The sequence below is a fragment of the Diabrotica virgifera genome, chromosome 1, assembly GCF_917563875.1.
Source record: "Diabrotica virgifera virgifera chromosome 1, PGI_DIABVI_V3a".
NCBI lineage: Eukaryota > Metazoa > Arthropoda > Insecta > Coleoptera > Chrysomelidae > Diabrotica > Diabrotica virgifera.
Genome location: NC_065443.1, coordinates 93,583,446 through 93,600,168, shown reverse-complemented (window position 1 = coordinate 93,600,168; position 16,723 = coordinate 93,583,446). Strand labels below are relative to the sequence as shown.

Genomic DNA, 16,723 nt, shown 5'->3' with positions numbered 1-16,723 from the left:
TCTAGACCGCGCGCGACAAAAATGGCATATTGCTTCTTCACAGTAAGTAGATCATAATTAGTAACTTACTAGGCAAAGTGAGACATCTGGCAAGCTCCATCTGGTCTGCAAAAAGGGAAGAACACGGTACATAGCAGACTAGCTCCTCAAATATGGGCAGTACTGTTGAATTGGCCCCAAAGGATATAGCCGGGCAGTAGTAGAAATGGCTCTCAAAGAAGACTAGGTGGTACGGTAGAATTGACCGTGCCGTAAAACTCTTGAATAGAAAGAAAAAAATATTTCTTTAATAACGTTGGAACAATAGAATGAAAGGTTATTTCGACTTACCATAATTCACTTATGATTCACTAAATACTGATCACGATAAATCAACGTCAGAATGCATCTTGCACGGCTAACAAACTAAAACAGGGCTTGTTTGAGATGCCCCAATTTATACACGTTGTGTGGGAACGACGCTTAGTAATTAAAATCTGTGGGAAAATAAAGATATATTCCCACAAAACCCTTGACACTTGAGGCTTCTCAGCGATAAGGTTTATAAAACACAGTTTCTTCAAGTGCTTTATCGGCGCGAAGGAAGTTCATCAGTGTTTTGGGAACCCAATTTGATGTGAATTCACATCATTTCCAACTCGCATTTTATTCTACATGCAGAAAAATGTAAACGTTACTTACAAGATGTGAACGAAGCAACTGTTTTACCCTTCGTATAAACTCGGTAGTTATCTCAGTTTTCATTTGCTTATGGTCAATTTTCTGCGCCTGCTTTAGTCCGAGGTATTTGTAAATATCGTTTTCGCCCATGGCCTCGATGTTCTAGCCATTTTCTGTAGCGAATCCACCGGGCTGAACCTTTCCTCTGACTATGTTCATAACACGGCACTTGTCTAGACCGAACTGCACACTAATATCATTAGAGAATATTTATACAGTTTTTAGCATCTGCTCTAGGTGGTCTCGAGTGAAAGTCATTGTTTCGAAATCATCCATATATAACAGATAATATTCGCCACTACAGTATTGTTGTTTTTAACGCTAAAACCTGAGTCAGTGGATTTTAATAGCTGGGATAGAGGGTTCAACGCTAAACAGAACCACACTGGACTCAGTGACTCTCCTTGAAACAGGCTCCTGGTGATTGCGATATTTTCCGTTTCCATATTGTTTTTAGCATTGAATTTTAGTCTTCCAATCTGTCATTCATCATCATCATTATGAATCAGCCCTGATTTGTCCATTGTTGAACATAGGCCTTCTCCAGATATTTACGTCTCCTTCTGTTCTGCACCTCTGCTATCCAATTGGTCACAATTCTTTTGGGGTCGTTGGTCCATCGCGTTTTGGGTCTTCCTAGGCTTCGCTTGTCTGCCCGTGGTCTCCATTCAAGCACCTTTTTGTCTATCTGTCGTCTTTCATTCTTGCATCATGTCCCGCCTATCTCCATTTTTGCCTTGTAATATGTTCGATAATATCTTCCACTTCGTGACCCAAATACACATATTTCTCCACAAGTTCTATGGGCGATTTCTCGATTTCTATTAGTTCGTTAGTTTTTATTTCTCGATAGTTTATATCTAAGCCGACTATCTGTGATACTTGCTGTAGTAGCAAAACTCTAGCTCCTCTTAAGTCGTCTGTTATGAGAACAATGTCATCGGTATATCAGAGATGATTGAATATCTTTCCATCGATGCTAATGTCCTTTGATTCCCACTCTAGTCGTTTAAATGCGTACGCCATGGCTGTTATAAATAGTTTTGGCGACAAGGTATCTCCCTGCCGCACCCCTCTGTCAATTTTTATCTTCTCAGTTATGCAATGGAGGTTAACAGTTGTCGCATTTTCGTATATATTTCGAATAATATTCGTATACCTGTGGTCTACCTGTACAGTTATACAAACTGTCATTACATGTCTTAAAAAGGTCACTATGTTATGATCGATTTGATTGTATACCTGATATAATAATATAAAAATTTTCAGTTTTTGTTTTGGTTTATTGCATTTTCATTATCTTTTTGAGATGTTTTATTTTGTTTTGTTTTTTCATGATTTTTTAAATATGTGTTGTATTTCCTAAAGTAATTTTTTAAATATTTTTCTTAGCTTTTTTTTGAACTTTTTGAAATGAAAACTTCTTTAGGGACGTTGTGCACTTTTTGGATGGGGTAAAAGCATTGAATTCGCGACCGTCATCGCTTCGGCGAAATAAATATTGCACGTATATAATATAAATATGTATGTATATATACAAATCGTGTAGAAGTATTTAAATTTAAAATAAATGTAAAACCTATTTGTGGATGGGGAAAAATGATTGATTTGGCAACCGTCAGCGACCGTTCATCGCTTCAGCGAAATAAATATTGTACGTATGTATACATAGTAATATATTATAATGTATGTGTGTATAAATTATGTAGAGGTATTTAAATTTAAAATAAATGTAAAACCTATTTTTGGATGGGGAAAAAAGGATTGATTTGGCGACCGTCATCGCGACCGTCATCGCGACCGTCATCGCGACCGTCATTGCTTCTGCGAAATAAATATTGTACGTATACATATATTATAATGTATGTGTATATAAATTGTGTAGAAGTATTTAAATTTAAAATAAATGAAAATCCTATTTTTGGATGGGAAAAAAGGATTGATTTGGTGACCGTCATCACTTTGGCGAAATAAATTTTGTACGTATATATATTTTTGAAGTGAAAACTTCTTTAGGGACGTTGTGCGATTTTTGGATAGGGGAAAAAGCATTGAATTCGCGACCGTTATCGCGACCGTCATTGCGACCATTGTCGCTTATGTTATATATTATGTGCATGTATATATAAATTGTGTAGAGGTATTTAAATTTAAAATAAATGTGAAACCTATTTTAGGATGGGAAAAAGGATTGATTTCGCGACCATCATCACGACTGTCATCGCTTCGGCGAAATAAATTTTGTACATAATATATAGGTATATTATGTGTAGGTTTATATAAATTGTATAGAAGTATTTAAATTTAAAACAAATGTAAAACCTATTTTAGGATGTGGGAAAAGGATTTATTTCGCGACCGTCATCTCTTCGGCGAAATAATTTTTGTACGTATAATTATTATGTGTATGTATATATAAATTGTGTAGAAGTATTTAAATTTAAAATAAATATACAATCTATTTTGGGATGGTGAAAAAGGATTGATTTCGCGACCGTCATGTCATCGCGAACGTCATCGCTTCGACGAAATAAATTTTGTACGTATATTATTATAATCTACGTATAATAATAGTAATATTATTGAAGTGAAAACTTCTTTAGGGCCGTTGTGCACTTTTAAGATGGGGAAAAAGTATTCAATTAGCGACCGTCATTGCTTCGACGAAATAAATTTTTGAGGTGAACACTTCTTTAGGGACGTTGTGCACTTTTTAGATGAGGAAGAAGTATTGAATTAGTGTCCGTCATCGCGACCGTCATTACTTCGACGAAATAATGTTTTGAAGTGAAAATATTCTTAGGGACGTTCTGCCCTTTTTAAATGAAAAAAAAAAAAAGGTTGAATTAGCGACCGTCATCGCTTCGGCGAAATAAATTTTTGAAGTGAAAACTTCTGTAGAAACGTTGTGCACTTTTTAGATGGGGAAAAAGTATTGAATTAGCGACCGTCATCGCGACCGTCATTGCTTCGACGAAATAATGTTTTGAAGTGAAAACTTTCTTAGGGACGTTTTGCCCTTTTTAAATGGGGAAAAGTATTGAATTAGCGACCGTCATTGCTTCGACGAAAATAAATTTTTGAAGTGAAAACTTCTTTAGGGACGTTGTGCCCTTTTTAGATGGGGAAAAGTATTGAATTAGCGACCGTCATCGCGACCGTCATTGCTTCGACAAACTAATTTTTGAAGTGAAAACTGCTTTAGGGACGTTGTGCACTTTTTAGATGGCGAAAAAGTATTAAACTAGCGACCGTAATTGCTTCGACGAAATAAATTTGTGAAGTGAAAACTTTTTTAGGGACGTTTTGCACTTCTTAGATAGGGAAAAAGTATTGTGTTGGCGACAATCACTTTGCCAAACTAAATTTCGTACGTATATATATTATGTATATGTATACATAAATAGCATAGAACGTACGCAACGCGTATGTAATATAGGTATAGCACTTCTTTTTGGATGGGAAAAAAGCATTGAGCTCGTAATTTAGATACTATAAGAAGTTTTCACTTCTGTCGGCACTCCCATGAGTGCTTTAAATTTTTTTTGTCTTGTCTTAGTTTTTTATATTTTTCTTTATTTAATTTTCCTTCCTTTTTCTTAATTTTTATCAGATTTTGTTTAAATTTTCATATTTTAGTTTCATTTTGAACGAACTCAACCGTGTTTTGTGTCTTTATTGCACAACTCAATATAAAATTAAACTTTTGTTTCGTAATGATAAAAGTTACTTTTTAAGTACTTCTAGAAAAACTATTTATTTTTGAATTTTTATTTTACAGGAAGTGATCGAGGTTGTCTTGGATGCTGTCTTTCCAGAATTGGGCTGAATTTTACACACTTTTTTCAACAATGGTCTAGTCAAATTACTACTTTGCAATTAAGTTCTAAAAAACATTTTTCTCTAATGATTGTATCTTTGTTTTTAACTGTGATATTTTATTTTCTACATTTGCGTGTCTATGATATATTTGCCCGATTTCACCAACGATACCTAAATATTTAAGAATTACCTAAGTGGGTTTAGGTACTTCCTAACTCTAAAACGGATTTCACCATACGATAAGAATTGCCTAAACCGCTTAAGCATTACCTTACGGTAGGATACGGATTTCGATCTCCCTAAACTTTAGGTATTACTTATCGTTGACAGTCAGGTTATATTTTTACAATTTTGACTAATGTACTTGTGACGTTTGTCAATAATTTGCTTCTTACCTTAATTTTTCTGTTATTCTGTAATATTAGGTATATTAGTTGTAATTTTGTATTTTCTTTTATATTATTAATATAATATGTGTTGGAAAATATAGAAAATATAGAAAATCCTTTGGAGTTTTTTACAGGTCTGTTGACAAAATTATGTAGTCTACCTACTATCTAACAAACTAGTGTTGTGTTTCAAAAACCCATTCACGATATAACTAAAAGTGTGTCATTAAAAAATTAATAATAAAAAGCAATTTTCAACATATTATTTATTTTAAAATTATTTCATTAATTAAAAATTCAAGTAACTTCAATTTTTCGTCATAATATGTAAAATTTACAACTCTTTTCTTTTCCTCCATTTCACTGTACATATTATACAAATAACACACAAGACTATATTTATTATATACAAACTTAATGCACAAATAACTAACTACCTACTAAATAAAATAACTACTATAACAGTAGAAAACTGAATAAAACCAAATTGGCAAACAAACAATAATGACAAATAATCGAAAAAGTAAGAAAATGTCATCTTATTCTTCTTTTTATTTATCAAAAATAGTTCAAACGTACCCTAGGTAATACCTAGGAAAGCATTTCCTAGATAAGCAGTTGTTTTAGTTGTGAAATGCGATTGTTCCTAAGTATTGGCTTAAGAAGTTCCTATCGATAAGAATGACTTAATAAGGCAACTGTTTAGGTATCGTTGGTGAAATCGGGCAATTATATTTTATACGTTAAGTATTAATTACTATGATGTATTGCCGCTGAACAGTATTTTATAAATTCCGTCTAAAATGCTTTTATTATTTATGTAATGTAGCATATAACAAATATTTTAAATAAATGTATATACACTTGTTGGATTTATTTACTTCTAACTGATAATTGATGTTAATCGCAGGAATAAAAACATAGGGTTATAAAATATTATATTTTATATATCAGTATTAATTACTATGATTTATTACCACTGAACAGTATTTTATAAATTCCGTCTAAAATGCTTTTATTATTCATATAGAATATAACGAATATTTTAAATAAAGGTATATAAATTTATTTGATTAATTTATTTCTTACTGGTAATTAGCATTAATTGGAGGAATAAAAACAGCCGCCATTGGTCGCCATGTGCAACAACGATCGATTGCAGCCTTCCTAATTCAGCACATATCGAGGTAATGGTAGGAGAGCAAAGTATGCTAAACGTGCAGTCACTCGGGCGCTTTGGGGACCTATTGGGTTGTAAAGAGTAGGTCCTAAAATCAAAAAAAGTTAAGTAAAGTTTTCCGTTTTAGTGGGGACTTGTCCATTTTTAATTTAATTTTCTATTTCCAACAACCGTTTTTTTAGATTATAGCGTCATCTATCCATAATTAGAAAAAATATCTCGAAAAAAAGTTACTTATTTTTACGTAAGGAATCCAAATCTGCAATAAAAAAATGGGGGCTTGAATTTAAGATTTTAAAGCAACCCCCACCCCACCTCCTTGGGGGGTCGTGTTTGGTGTCATTCGATAGATTTTCCAAAAATATTGAATAAGTGTATTTTTCAGTTTTTCGATCTGATGTTCATTTCGCGAAATATCGCGAGATTCGTATTTAACATATTAAATTTACCTCTCTCCGTGGGCAGCCGTGTTTAGTATCATTCGATAGATTTTGAAAAATATTGAGTACGTATTTTTTAGTTTTTCGATTTGTCATTCATTTCGCGAAATACTCGCTTTTTTTCTTGTGAAACTTTGGGACTCACCCATTTCCTTACGCCCCGCTCAAATCATCAGATTTTTGAAATATACACTGTTTTGCATGTACTTAACTTACCTTATCTTAATCTGACGATTTCGAGTTTTGCTAAGGATAGATTTTTAGAGTTCGTTACGGGGGGGCCCCCCCCCGTAACGAACTCCCCTGCATTAAGAGCCAATATATGGTAGAGGTATATTTTCAGGGTACAAGGTTTCTCCCCATGTAATAATCTGACGCGCTCGAGTAACTGCAAAAATCCCCGCTTGGGTTCCCCTACCATAATGAGTTATGCAACGGTAAAAAGATATTTTTGTATTTTTATGGACATATCGAATCTAGTATTTCTTGGAATTTCTCGGAATTTGTCTCTCATAGAGGAGATTTATGATGTCTTTTAGATAGATTTTTTCAGAGCATTTTCTGATATTAGGAAAAAAATAGAACAGATCACAAAAACAATAAAGCCAACAGATTAAGCAAAAAACATTAATGTATAGAATATAATGGACACCATAGTAAAAAAGTTTTTTGATAAAATATTGACTGATTAGGTATCCCTAGAGTCTACAGGATTCCGATAAAGCAGATCTTGCACAGATGCCGTTTTTATCCTACGTCAAATAAAAGATTAAGATACGTCAAAATCATTAGAATATAACAAACCTGCGTATAGACAGTATTATTGATCTAGTTAAGGCATTCGACCGTGTTCAACTCAAAAGTCATACATCTCCTCTATGATGACAAATTCCACACACATGCACACAATCTAATTAAAGCTGGAAAACATATAAAAGAGAATTAAATTCAAGCTAAACAACGGAGAACTTATCAACTGACGATAAAGCAAAATGTATCACAGCATTAAAGATACCTGTAAGATCTAAACTTGAGGTGAATGGATTAATGATCCAGCAAGAGATAAAGTTTAAATACTGTCAGGTATACTAGGCATATAACTATTAGGCTACAGCGACATTGAATCAGAAATAAGATAACAAACAACGAGAGCAACAAAAATAGCTGGCTGTCTAGTCTACACAATACAATATGGCTTAATGGTTGAGTGTTAAATAGCTAAAACGAGTTAATTAAATAATATGCAGAATGGAAGAAAGAAGAATGGTGGGAATCGCTCGAGATAAATCGCAAACGGAACAGATAAGTACCTCTAGGCCGACCCTGAAAAAGATGGAGTGAAAATGTAAAGTCATGTCTCCAGTGACCCGAGTGAAGGCTAGAGAAATTAAAACAGGATTTTTAAAGTATGGCACAGTGTTACCATTTTTATATTCTTCTACAAATTGAAACTTCAAAATAAACTTATTTTAAAGTAAGATTTAAAATGCTTTAAAATAAGTTTTTTTGACCGATGTATTTTTATGTCCACTGCACTTATATTTTTTTACATACCATGAAAGGAAGTATCCATAGTTCACAAATGTGGTCTAGAGGTAAAAAAGTACTCAACTCTAAGAAGGCATCACAAAATTCATTAAAAAGTTAAATAATAAAAATATTGGACGCGTTTCGTCCCAACACTAGCCATCATCAGCAAAATAGAGGAAAATACATCAAAGAACTGACCCAACAGGAAGGAGAAAGAAGTGATTAAGCCTGGATGTTCCAAGGCTGATGATATTGTACGCAAGATGGTTCCTCCCGACGAACATGTATCTATAAATTCTTACACGCCAAACCGCTACCGATTGAAAAATACTATGTAAATCGTTTACAAAACGTTATTTTAACAATGTTTCTGTATGTACAGTTTGTTATCCAGGCTTAATCACTTCTTTCTCCATCCTGTTGGGTCAGTTTTTTTATGTATTTTCCTGTACTTTGCTGATGATGGCTCGTGTTGGACCGAAACGCGTCCAATAGTTTTTATTATTTAACTTTTTAATAAATTTTGTGGTACCTTTTTAGAGTAGTTGAGTACCTACTTTGTATATTGTATATATGTATTGTATACAGTATAATAGGGAACTTACATAAAATTTTAAATTCGAAAAAAATGATATAAATCACAACAGAACATAATTTAGAACCTGTATCAAAGATAAAAAAGTTTTGTTTGTTTTTCGTTTGGCCCCTAAAGACGACTAAAAATTCAACTTATACCAGCCACCCTAAAATGCGTCGTGACGTCACACCGTTGTATGTTTACATTCTACACCAATTGTATATATAATTTTAAATTAGACATTATAAACGTCAGTAAAAAATACAGTTATGTGACGTTAAAAGTGTTTTTGATCGTTTGAACTATTCATAGAAAATTTGTACTTTGACAAAATGGTTTTATTTTCAATAGTAAACCTTCTTTCCTTTCCTTCAAAAACTGTATCAAACTCCAATCTCAACAAACTGGTATATATTATTACAACGACATACGATAAATGTCATTAGAATATAAATATATTTCCTTTATTCCCCGACGACGAGCTGGCCAAATACCCAAGTAGGTGGAGGCCAATAAACTAAAGAAGGAGAAGAAGAATATACCTAAATATAACGCTGTGTCTAGGTACACGCTAACGGGTACGCAAATAAAAAAGTTAGAGTGTCAGAGTGTTGGAATTTGTTTCATCGCGTTGTGTTTACACTTTAATTTTAATATTGATTAGTAGATTTCTTATTTTTTTATTTGCTTAGTGTTTGTTTTTAAATTACCTATGCAGTGTGGACAATTATTTAGTTGTTTTAATGAGTTTAACAACATTTTAAAACAGTATGAAAACGTTAAGAAACTATAAATTAATATATATTTTTTTAGTTATAAGTGAAATAGTATTACCGTCCAAAATTAAAATAAAAGGAAGACCTAAAGCTTTCACAATAATAATTAACTTGTTCTGAAGCCATTTCCTTGTGGCATTTTTGTAATCAACTATTCTAAATGGGAACTAAGCCACAATTTAACTAAAAAACGATTTTATTAACGTTTCGACGTCTAAATCGGACTTCGTTGTCAAAATACAAAATATTTTTAAATTAAACAAAAATGTTGTTGCTTAGTAAAAATTTTTTTGTAAATTTATTTAATCTGAATAATTTTTGTATTTTGACAATGACATCCGATTTGGACGTCGAAACGTTAATAAAATCATTTTTTTAGTTAAATTGTGGCTTATTTCTCATTTAGAATAGTTGATTATAATAAGTAACTTACGTATAAAAATTATTTTAACAATATTTTGTACGTGTCATGTCGACTAAATACATAATATGTATTTTGCTAACCTAAATATATACTTTTATATATACATTGATTTATTACAATTAAGTTTGAAACATCTGAATAGTTCTGCTTCCCTTCCCTTAACAAATATTTTCTGTCAAACAAACACTAAACATATGCTTTTTCTCATGAGGATCTTTCAGTGCGTCACAGTTTTTCGATTTCTTTCTAACGCATTAAATTGCATGTGACAGAAAAAACGCACGTCGGTGATTACATTTCGTCGGTGACATAACATTTATTCTAGTTGTCAATAGATGGCGCTATAATCGAAAAAAAATATTTACGAATTATATAATATATCTACGAATATAATCTGTTCAATTTATAAGACTATACAAATCAAAGAAAATACAATTTTATAAATGCAATAAACACAATTGATTTGATTTTATACCAAATTGCAAATAAAATGTGACAACTGTCAGATTTAACTAAAATGTCATGTCACTAAAATGTATATTATCACGGACTTACCTTTTGTTCTATAATTTGTGACGCACTGAAAAATGCTCATGAAAAGAAGCATATAGTTCTTTTCATGAGCATTTTTCAGTGCGTCACAAATGATAGAAAAAAGGTTAGTCCGTGATAAATACACATTTATGACATTTATTCTAACATGATATTTTAGTTAAATCTGACAGTTGTCACATTTTATTTGCAATTTGGTATAAAATCAAATCAATTTTGTTTATTGCATTTATAAAATGGTATTTTCTTTGATTTGTATAGTCTTATAAATTGTACAGATTATTTTTTTTTTATATAGAATAATATAATATTATTTAATATTATATTATTAGCGCCATCTATTGACAACTAGATTAAATGTTATAAATGTCACCAATGAAATGTAATCGGAGACGTGCGTTTTTTTCTGTCACATACAATTTATTGCGTTAGAGAGAAATCGAAAAACTGTGACGCACTGAAAAATGCTCATGAAAAGAACCATATCAAAATAGCATGTACCAAAATATACAGTCACTGCGCACGCTAAATAATGACGTCACTGGCTTGATGAAGTTTAATTAGCGTGTACCTAACTTTTTATTTGCGTACACGTTAGCGTGTACCTAGACACAGCGAAATATAACCATAATAATAACTAATGTAAAACTATGTGACGTCACGGGTCGTTTGAACTATTTTATACCGCAGAAGACTTTAAATATGTATTTCTAAGTTATTACGAGTTTTTGAAGAGTGAAATTTTGGAAATCTCATTTTTAAACAAAATTGAACATTATTATGTAATCAAAAAAAAAAATGTGCAAGCTCCCTTTATTTCTATATTTATTTCAAGTACCTTTTATTTCTATAGCGACATTAAATAGTAATGCTGATAGAGAGTCGTCCTGTCGTATCCAGTTGCTATTTCTATATTTTTGGTGATTTTTGTCATCTGTTTGCTGCCGTAGATCCTTCCATTGTCATTTTCGTAAGCTTATAAGTTTCATTGGGTTATCTAGGTTTTTCATGTCATCTATTAAGTCAAGACCTGTTATGTTGTCAAATGCTTGCTTGAAGTCTATGAAAAAGATGTTGTAAGTCGATATCGTATTCGTAACACTTCTCAACTGATTGTGTGATTATGTGTATTGCGTCTATTGCGTTGACCTTCCCTCTCTAAATCCCTGCTGGTAGTTTTCTATTTTAGTTTCAATGTATTTTGAGAGTCTTTGTCTGATTAATGATGTCAATATTTTGAAGATACTTCTATTGCTCAGCAGCTTTTTAAAAATGTTACTCCTCTATAGTTGGTTGTTGCATTGTATGGTGTCCTTTGACCTTTCTTTAGAATAGGAAATATTCATCCTATTTTCCATTCCTCAGGCATTCTTTCTTTTCCAAAATCCTTATTAATATGTGGTATATTTTTCATTGTAGTTCTTCTTCGCTTCGTTTTATTAGCACGTATGGGATTTCGTCTGGGGTTGTTGCTTTAGGTATTTGTTTTAAATTTCTTATCACACGTAAAAAATCCTCATATGACGAATTTTCGATTTCGTTTTTACTATTTCAATACACAATACTATGGTAGGGGAGCAAAGTATGCTAAATTTGCAGTTACTCGAGCGTTACGGGGACCTATTGGGTTGTGATTATTAGGTCCTAAAACCAAAAAAGTTAAGTAAAATTTTCCATTTTAGCGGGGACTTTCCATTTTTTAATTTAATTTTCCATTTCCAACAATCGTTTTTTCCGATTATAGCGCCATCTATCCATAATTAGAAAAAATGTCTCGAATAAAAGTTACTTATTTTTACGTAAAGAATCCAAATCTGCAATAAAAATTTGGGGGTCCCATTTAAGATTTTAAAGTAACTCCTCACTAGAGATTGCAATTGCTGGATCCAGCATCCAGCAATCCAGCTGGATCCAGCGCTATTTTTTACACGCTCCAGCAGCGCGGATCCGCAAACGTGTCAAATTCGAAATAAGTTACTTAATGTCTTCATTAGCCTCTTTATTCAAAGCCGTGAGTCGGCAACTTGCCATTCTATCGCGCTAGCGGTAGCTAAGTATGCTGTAAAGTTTCTACAGCCTAAAAGTTTGCATCCATAAAGCGTTGATATTGATTCTGCTACAAAATTCTCTGCTGGCGAGTGGTCAATAAACAATGAGTTGATCCCACTCTTTGACAGGTAAAACTGGCTGTAGAAGCTCTTTGCAGAAGAGAGTACACTTTTTTAACGGCCGACACAACCATGAAATTTGTCTTAGACAAACTAAGTAGCCAGGTCTCTAGCTTTAGTGCCGATCTATCGGAAGCACTACGCAACAGAATCGCGGAACGGCACCTCTTTGAAGTTACAGGTATATTACTGTACTTACAAAATCCAAAAAACTATGATGAAGGACTAAACAATCCTGGTTATTTCCCCATAACGGAAAAGAATGCAATGCGACAAGAGATGAAAAAAAGAAATAAACAAGTGATTGTGGAACCAGTGCAAGAAGACATAATGGAAGGAGATGGTCCAACTAATCCGGAGCCCGTGAATTTTACTTTAGAACAAGAGCTTGAGATTGAATTGAATCGAGAAAGAGAAAACTTTTATAAAAAAAAAACTGGTTATCAAAAAGATTATGAAAAGATTTTGGAAAAGGAAATGACCGATTGTGACACCGAAGGAGTGAAAGGCAATAATCTGTCCATGGTTTATGGCTATTTGATGACCTTAAAACCAACCAGCATAGAAGCCGATAGGGCTTTCTCCGCAACGGGCTATATGTGCAGTTCTGTGCGAAGTATTAGACGATAAGACGATAGTTAAATGTGTTTTTGGTCTAACTTCCAAAAAACAAAATTATTCATGTTTCTGTTGTTTAGAAATTTAGAATATAGACAAAAAAAACAGTAAAATCGTGTTTTTATTTTGATTCCACATTTTGTTGGAATCCGCGCTGAATCCAGCTGGATTCAGGCCAATCTTGCAAAAATCCAGCTGGACTGAAAATGCTGCTGGATTGCAATCCCCACCCCTCACCCCACCTCCGTGGGGGGTCGTGTTTGTTACCATTCGATAGATTTTTCAAAAACATTTTGAAAGTGAACTTTGCAGTTTTTCGATCTGATGTTCATTTTGCGAAATATCGACGGGTTTGTAATTAACATTTTAAATTTACCCTTCACCCCTCTCCGTGGGGGGTCATGTTTAGTACCATTCGATGGGTTTTTGAAAAATATTGAAGACGTATTTTTTAGTTTTTCGATCTGACGTTCATTTCACGAAATATTTACTTTTTTTGTGAAACTTTTTGACTCACCCATTTCCTTCCCCCCCCCCCCCCGCTCAAATCGTCAAATTTTTGAAATATACACTCTTTTGTATTTACTTAACTTACCTTATCTTAATCTGACAATTTCGAGTATTTTTAAGGATATAATTTTATTTTCGGGCCCCCCTTAATGAACTTCCCTGTGTTAAGAGCCAATATATATGGTAGAGGTACATCTGCAGGGTACCAGGTTTCTCCCCATATGATAATCTGACGCTCTCGAGTAACTGCAAAAATCCTCGCTTGGGCTTCCGTACCACTACCAATATATTTATAATATATAATAAGTAATACCAATTATATTCTAGACTCCCTCGTAGAACATAAGAACGTTGTTTTGACAATGTTTGTAATTATATAGTAATTAATTCTCTACTTCTTATAAGTTTCGTCTGACACGTAGATCCGCAGAAAATTGACAATGAAATTTAGTATTCACGGTGACGTAGAATTCAACACGTATTAAGAATAAGAGAATAGACTAGGAAATAGAATGAGGAGAGAGAAAGAGTTAGTTTGTACTCGCACTAGACAAAAGTGAACATTTGCTCGCCGTATTAAGAAGTAGGAACTTAATTAAAATGAATTTGTAGGATTTAACTGAAGGCAACTTAGTCATGTTTATAATTAGTAAGATTTCAATGTGGAGCTCGAATGTATGACGGATCTCTATGGAAGTGAGAAATTCTGTTGTTGAGATACATTAGTGCAGCCAGTGTCGAGGAGACAAGTTCATTTCGGTATATTTCAGGCTGAAATTACGCGTTTTAATTAATTTCACCAATTATAGCCGTATTGTACCTACCCGTAGTAATCATTGATTAAATTACAGTACCTACTCTTGAAATTACGATACGAATTGGTTATTATGATATAACTATTAATTGTAAATAAAAGAAATGTTTTGAAAAATATAGCCATTAATGGCGACTTCTGATCATTTTGGGACAGGTTTCTTCTTGTCCATTCCGCAGGTCTCTATATATCTTTATAATTACTTTATTCTTGCATGTCTTTAGCAAACAAGATGGTGCTAATATGAGTACCTAACATAGAACAAAAATTCTTGGAAATTACAAAATCTATAAAAAAAGAGCAACGTCGAAGAACATAGGTACCAAGAAAAAGAAAATTAAAAAAAACCACTGGTTCGATGACGAATGTAAAACAGAGTTGATAAAAAGATCAGAGTGGAGATTAAAAAGTCTGTGATCACAAAAACAAAGCGACCTAGAAAAGTATACGGAAAAACAAAGGAAAGTATTGAAAACTTAGTATTTTGCTAGCAGTTGCCGCTAGGGCATCTATGCCATTTCGTTCGTAGCATTCCGTAACTGCACGCCGGAGTTTGTTTTGGTTGGATCAGAGACAGCAGCATATGTGCCTCCTGATGAGAGACTAATAAGTTTCGAAACCGGTAGAGGTGCTTGCTGCACTCTCTGATTGGACTAGAATATGGTGCGGCTGTATTTTCGTTTTGCAACGAAATTGAAAAGGGTTATTCATTTTTTATTTTTTATATATTTTTAGGCTTCTAATATACCGATTTGCTCAGCTGAATAACTTGAAAATTCACTCGGAATTTTTTTTCCTCGAAATATTTTTTTGTATTGTCCCAAAATGCACAAGACGTTTTATCGTCTTTTGTAGATGCATCTGTAAATACGATATGATGATTTTTAAAATAATTTTCTATGTCTGAATTTTCATATTATCATATTTCTCAACGACTTCGGATAAATAGAATAATCTCTTAGAAATCGTATTTCTATTTCAGGCACATCAGTTAAGTTTGTTTGGTATATTGGTAACAGTTCGTTTCTATACATACCTATTGTCTTTATATTCTAAACAGTGTTTATATGATTCACATAAAATAAGTGATTCCTTTTACTTCCAGCATTTATTGTTTAAATCCATTATAAATAGGTTGTGAACCTTACTAACTAGACTACTATTTTTAGATAAAATCCACAAAAATTTATTACAGATATATTTTCTTCTTAACTGTAAAGGCATTTCGCAACATTCCACATGAAGATTTGAAACTGGTGTAATTTTAAAGACTCCTATGGACAATCTTAGACATTTATTTACTAAATTATCTATCTTTTTTACGTTACTGGAGGCTGCTTGGGAGTATAGAAAGCACCCGTAATCAAGAATTGACCTAATAAATGATCTATGTAATAACAGGAACATTTCTGGATCGGCTCCCCAGCTGTAAGAACTTACAGCTCTTAATATATTTAGTCCTTTCTCGGCTTTTTTAATATTCTTTCTATGTGTTCTTTCCAGAGTAATTTTCTATCAATAGTTACTCCTAGGTACGTTACGTGAGAAGTAAAGGGAAAGCTATGCTCTTGTAGTACAATCTGATTGGGAACTGCACGTTTTCGGGTGAATATACATAATATACATGATTTTGATTTTTTAGTGAAATATTTGAGCCTTTCTCGTGGCACCATTCGTTAAATTGAAGAAAACATTGGTTTAAAGTACTGTAACCAGATTGAAGATCGCAATAATGTCCCTAAAACGGAGGACTTGGAAAACCATATTTGCAAAATACTCCTGTACTACTGAGTAGATTGTAAATTATTATCATATACAGTGAGCGCGTAAAGGTTGGAATAAATTCATTTTCTCGAGATTGGACAATTTTGGAAAAAAATTGTAATAATAATAATTGTAATAAAAATTATAAAAAATACGTACCTTTGGATACTATTACTAAAAAAATATAATCATGTGCAAGCGGGTGCAGGTTATGGTAAGTATTATTATTAATGGGAAAGGTGCAGCTATAACATTATAGAAAATTTAGTCCGGGTACAAGTAATTGCCACCCTTCCAAAGTTTGAAAACGAAGAAAATTTCCTTCGTTCGTCATAAAAACTTTTTTTAATATTATTTGAATATCAGATAGATTTATTGGATTAGAAAAAATGAACACCTACCGGCATAACTATTATCTATCTTCAACAATTGATCTTTA

At 32.8% G+C, this 16,723-nt stretch overlaps 1 protein-coding gene across 1 annotated transcript in view; it reads left to right on the top strand.

Moving 5' to 3' along the window:
• Positions 1–5,797, top strand: part of LOC126879430 (sorting nexin-25) — a 66,633-nt gene extending 60,836 nt beyond the window's left edge. Inside the window, exon 13 of the mRNA XM_050642446.1 lies at positions 4,502–5,797. Within this exon, the coding sequence (XP_050498403.1) occupies positions 4,502–4,549 (48 nt within the window). The 3' untranslated portion in view covers positions 4,550–5,797. The remainder of the gene's footprint in view (positions 1–4,501) is intronic.
• The last annotated feature ends 10,926 nt before the right edge of the window (positions 5,798–16,723 follow it).